The 5548-nt window shown below is 40.0% G+C and overlaps 1 protein-coding gene across 1 annotated transcript; it reads right to left on the bottom strand.

The window, feature by feature from the left end:
- Nucleotides 1-3352: 3352 nt before the first annotated feature.
- On the bottom strand, nt 3353-5198 carry LOC111386725 (transmembrane emp24 domain-containing protein p24delta9-like). Its single transcript, XM_023011188.1, has 4 exons — nt 5166-5198; nt 4891-5100; nt 3818-3894; nt 3353-3639 (listed from the first exon to the last, which is right to left on the bottom strand). Exons 1-4 carry the CDS (start codon nt 5196-5198, stop codon nt 3495-3497), a joined length of 465 nt encoding a protein of 154 aa, XP_022866956.1. The 3' UTR covers nt 3353-3494.
- Between the last annotated feature and the right edge of the window lie 350 nt (nt 5199-5548).

Below are 5548 nucleotides of genomic sequence, written 5' to 3'. Positions count from 1 at the left end.
AAACGAAAGTGGTATAACAATAGTCCCCGAAATCCATGTATGGGCATTTATATAATACGTGGACTTGAGAGGTTGGGGGGAATGAATATATGAACGTGGCACTTTGTAGGAGCAACTATTGGAAGTAGCGATCTTTTGGTATTAAACATAGGAGGAGTCAGTAGGAGGACAAAGTGATGTTCCTGGTAGCTTGAATGTCGTGGGGATTAATTGTTGTTGATTGTTGTACTATCGCTTGGTTTTCCCAAGGTGGGGTGTATTGTTTCCAACGTATGTTGCTGGATACGTGTTTTGATCCTTGTAGTAGGAAATGAAGCATCAAGCATATTCGACAGTCCCGATCTCACCACCATATGAACGGCCAGGATCGTTGCAATTGGATAGCCGATAATGGTCACCGTTGCCTTTAAAAGGGGGCTTTCGCTTTGTACGCTTATTATGTGGCATGATTCGCATGATTTTGTGTATATGTTGCATTCAGTTAGAGCATTTGTCACTAGTTGATCATGATTGGGGTTGGTGTAATAGATTGCTTGGTTTTTGTAGATGCTATGGAGTGTATAAGCGACAGGATTTGTGGGCATATTATTTGGTTTTCTCAGATCCATGGAAATCGTAATGTAGTTGTACTACAATATTCTTTGAAGGCCCTGGGGGCAACAGAATACCTAAGGCTCTCTGGTGGATCATCAGGCTATATTGCAATAGTGTGTGATGACATCTGAGAAGTCTTTAGTGGATGTGGATCCACAGGGTGAGCTTCCCCTGAGCAGTTGCGCCGTCATTTTGCCGAACCTTACCAAGGCAAAGTGTATTATAGTTGCAATTTTGAGTTTCAACATAGTCCCGAGGGTGTACATAGTACCAAGGGTCGATATATGGAGCGTGCAGCTAAAAAGGGAGAGGTCTAGCGGTTCGCTTGCTAGTAGTTGTATGTATTGTACTTGTTGTAACTGTCCTTTGTAATTAAAACAATGTACTGTTCTCAATTGTCAATATACAGAATAAAATTTGTTCTTTTTGTTTTACTTATGTTATGGTTGCAATTTAGCGAGGCATATGTAGAAATCAAAGTTGAAGTAAGGAGATTTTTATTTAGTCAAATTTGAGTTTGACCTGAGTAGAAGAGACGATGCCTATGATGAGGTGAGCCTATTTTACTTGGTCGAATTCGAGTTTGGGTTGATACCGAGGCGATGGCTGACGAGGCGAGCCTACTGTAGTCGAATTCAAATTTGAACTTAGGAGAAGAGATGATGCCTGACGAGGCGAGCCTGTTTCACTTAGTTGAATTCGGGTTTGAATTGAGAAGAAGATGTAATGCCTATGATGAGGCGAGCCTACTGTAGTCAAATTCGAATTTGAACTTAGGAGAAGAGGCGATGCCTGTTTTACTTAGTCGAATTCGGGTTTAAACTGACGAGAAGTGGCGATGCCTATGACAAGGCAAGCCTTTTTAGCGTATTCAAATTCGAGTTTGAACTGACGAGATAAGGTGATGCCTGTGATGAGGTGAACCTATTGTAGTCGAATTCGAATTTGAACTTAGGAGAAGAGGTGATGCTTGACGAGGCAAGCTTGTTTTACTTAGTTGAATTCGGGTTTGAACTGACGAGAAGAGGCGATGCCTATCATAAGGCGAGCCTATTTAGTGTATTCGAATTCGAGTTTGAACTGACGAGAAGAGGCAATGCTTGTGATGCGGTGAGCCTACTGTAGTCGAATTCGAATTTGAACTTAGGAGAAGAGGCGATGCCTGACGAGGCGAGCCTGTTTTACTTAGTCGAATTCGATTTTGAACTGACGGAAAGAGGCAATGTCTATGATGAGGCAAGCCTATTTTACTTAGTCAAAATTCAGGGGTTGAACTAGGAGAAGAGGCGATGCCTATGATGAAGCGAGCCTGTTTTACTTAATTGAATTCGGGTTTGAACTGACAGGAAGAGGCGATGCCTATGACGAGGTGAGCCTATTTTACTTAGTCGAATTTGGGTTTGAACTGAGGAGAAGTGGCAATGCCTATGATGAGGCGAGCCTACTATAGTCGAATTCGAATTTGAACTTAGGAGAAGAGGCGATGCTTGACGAGGTGAGCCTATTTTACTTGATCGAATTCGAGTTTGAATTTAGGAGAAGAGACGATGCCTGATGAGACGAGCCTATCTTAGTCAAATTTGAGGTTGAACTTAGATGGGGTCGCTGTGAAATTTACAAGAGAAGTTGTGTAATGTCATTATGATTTGCCAGCCTTGCCGGTTCCCAAGGTTTATTTGATTTAGTGAGGTGACGACAGTCGGCATTGAGTTGTGTGAGCATTATTTGCGCAATAATGACAAGGCTGTAGTTGTCATATATTTGGTGGCGCCATTGAAGAACGGGAGACCCACACTTTAATCGTAGTCGTTGACTCAAAATTTGATTGTGCACCTTTTCATTTCAACGGATTGGATCATGATCCAAATGTACGGCCACGATCGTCTGGCGCATCAATCGAATTGCATATTCGTCGCATCTCTACCTATAAAATGCTTTGGGGGTATGGAGATGTCAATTTCCTTTCTCCTTACTAAAAGATTTGAAACATGAATGCTTTGCCCTTGATTTCTTTGATCCCTTCCCATTGTCATTGTCTTCAAGTGGTCTGTGTATTTGTGAGTAAAATAAGTTTAGCACTTATCTTTGAAGTTAACTTTAGTTATGGTTTCTAGTTCTGGTGAGAGAGTTTCTGGGGGGTTCTCTAAGTCAACAGATATAGCCCATATATATATGTCGAGGCTGGTTTGCCTCCCCATCCCAATAGAGCGAATCATGGAGGCAATGGGGGCCCCTCACAGTGAGTGGATGATGCAGGAGAGATCCATAGATTTTTGTCTGAGGTGGGGGGCTTCGCTATGGTCCTCCTGTATAAAGGAGAGTGAGCTAGATACCTTTAGGGAAAGGTACCGGATCCCATACAATATTGAGATGTTTGTGACGACCCCTGATGAAAGAGCTTGTTACCCTAGAGAGGGGTGCGTTGCAGTGAGTGAAGCTATCCTTTGTGTGTGGGGGGGGGGGGGGGGAAATTGCCTCTGTACCCATTTTTTAGGTATTTGCTAAGGCAATATAATTTGGCCCCAACCCAGTTGGTGCCGAACACATGGAGCCAAATGGCAGGGGCCTTTTTTTCTTTAGAAGGAGGTTGCTCTTGGCAAGGATATACCTCCCCATGTCTTCCAAACTCTTTTCCAGCCCCAGGCTTCTAGGGAGGAGGATAACAAGGGATGGTACTGTATTAACTCCTGGGGTCCGTATTTTCCCTTCATCTGGGACATTCCTACGTCAATAAAAAANTTTCCAATTTAATGGGGTGCAAACAAGTCACAAAAACTTTGTCATAATCAGAAAAACAGTAGAATGAATCTTGCATCTGATATTTGGAGTTGTATTCCTACTTTTAGAATTGAAAAATCCATTGGGGATTTGTAATTCCAGTAAGATGATTTAGAACACCATTAAATAATCTTCTTCTTTTCGAAGAACGACTTCAAATGCCATAGCTGTATTCCGCCCACGGACAAGCAAATAAAAAACGACAAAAAACTCAACCACGCCATTTTGCTATTTGTGGACCTGTTAAGTTTCCGCATTTCTTTTTCCCTGTAACAAGAATCAATCATACGAGATGAATAAGGTTCTACATCAGTTATCAAGTGAATTGCATATTTGGTGCAGAGTATAGAACAATATAGTGAACAAGGTTTAGCCTCAGAACTACATAATCCTCCGTACCAAATATGCCAAAGTTTTTTTAGTAAGCTAGAATAGAATAGCTCACCTTTCAACTAGATAAAACATCTCGTCATGGATAGATTGCACTGCATCAAACATTTTTTTCAGCTCCAATTCCATTACCTGGGACATGATAATACAGTTATTAAAATTAAAAAGAAAAAGTAGACAACACATCATTTTTATTGACAATTTACATCCAATTCAAGCATTTCAGGCATTACTACATATCTCCAATCAACTTTACCAAGTTCAGCTATCTTTAATGCAGTATGAAAAGGTCGTACAAACAACTTCGAGAAGAAGAAAAGATACATAACGGTATATAGATATAGAACAGTTTCGAATATCACCTGGAACCTGCTTTTGTGAATCATGAATCACTCGCTCATTATAGTCCTTGACAGCATCAAGAAAATGTAACCCAAAAATAAAATAGTCCCAACATTGCCATCTCCACAGATAAATTTATTCTGCCCCATGCTAAACTCAGTATAGGTACCACGATTGAAAAATGGGTTATAGGTACAAATTAAATAAACCCAAAGATATATATAGTAATGGTTTAGGAAGAACCAAGTTGGAGGGAGAAATGGAAAAAAGGCCCTTTTTTCAACTTTGTTGTTAGAATGAGACTCATTTTTGTAATAATCCCAATATACCCTTCTCCTCCTCCCTCAACTCAACCTTTCATCCCCTCCCCCTCCCACTTTTGCAATTAGACTACCTTGCCCCACCCCAAGCTGTATTAGCAAGATCCTCGGGAAGCTCTAAAGTATGCGGGGTGAAGGGAAGGGGAAGTGGGCATGCAGTAGAGGGCAGAGGGGATAGTAAGGTGATGAATTGGAAAGGAACGCCTTTCTCTAATAAGGAAAGGTTGGACATTTTATGCCTAAACAGACATTTTAAGAAAAAAAATTTAGAGGTGGCAAAATCCATAGAGCAAGTGACAAAATGAAATCTACAATTACAAGTACGAGATGTAAATGACACTTAATAAAAGATACACTCCGTGATCAAATCTACAATTAAGCTCGCTTTCAACTTAATACCAGAGACAGAATAAAATCACATGCATAGATACAATTAGAGCGAAGATGTAGAAGAATGAGCACTTACTTCAACAGAACCTTTCTTGGCAACATTCGTCCAATCCTTGGCAGCAACACCAGATTTCCAATCAAAGTCGACGTTAATGGTAGTGGAAGCTTTGTGATCACCGGCGAAAAAGCAAGCAATGTAATCACCTGCCTCCGCTGCTTGAAATGCAAAATGCCCCTCTGTCACATTGTCTGAGTAGTGATAGTTAGTCCCATAAGACGATGTCACCTACAAGTTATATACAAAATTAAATCAAACCGTTTCCACTCCATTAATAAACAGGAAAAATTTACATAGAATAAAGTAAAACCGAGGAAAGTCTTCATTTCGACTGAACTAACAAGCAAAACTAGAACATGACTTCTTCTCTTAAAATTTTCAAATCCTATTAGCCCCAAAGAAACACGAAAAGAAGAACGTCACCAAAGAATTCATGTGGTCAGATTAATAAAAACTTCTCCTCATAATAACATAAAAGTTCAACTGTAAGAATGGTTCTCCTCAAAACTCAGTTTTAATGAAGACAACTGCCGTTAAAGGGATTTAAAGGTTCAATATTTCTAAAATATCTTTGTTTTCAAATCATCATTCATAAATTGGTCAAAACCCATTAAGCAAATTGATAACAAAGGAGTAAAAAATCAAAATGCTTTAAAAAAAACTTGAACTACAAAAA

The sequence above is a fragment of the Olea europaea genome, unplaced genomic scaffold (assembly GCF_002742605.1).
Source record: "Olea europaea var. sylvestris unplaced genomic scaffold, O_europaea_v1 scaffold3703, whole genome shotgun sequence".
NCBI classification, from domain to species: Eukaryota; Viridiplantae; Streptophyta; class Magnoliopsida; order Lamiales; family Oleaceae; genus Olea; species Olea europaea.
This window is presented reverse-complemented; position numbering and strand designations above follow the sequence as displayed.

Excerpts from the sequence above, each read along its gene's own strand:
- LOC111386725 (XM_023011188.1), bottom strand. The coding sequence starts at position 5,198 with ATGAAGACTTTCCTCGGTTTTACTTTATTCTAT. Across the intron at positions 5,101-5,165 it reads TCGGTTTTACTTTATTCTAT|GTGACATCGTCTTATGGGAC; the intron begins GTAAATTTTTCC and ends TATAACTTGTAG. Across the intron at positions 3,640-3,817 it reads ATGTTTTATCTAGTTGAAAG|GGAAAAAGAAATGCGGAAAC; the intron begins GTGAGCTATTCT and ends TTCTTGTTACAG.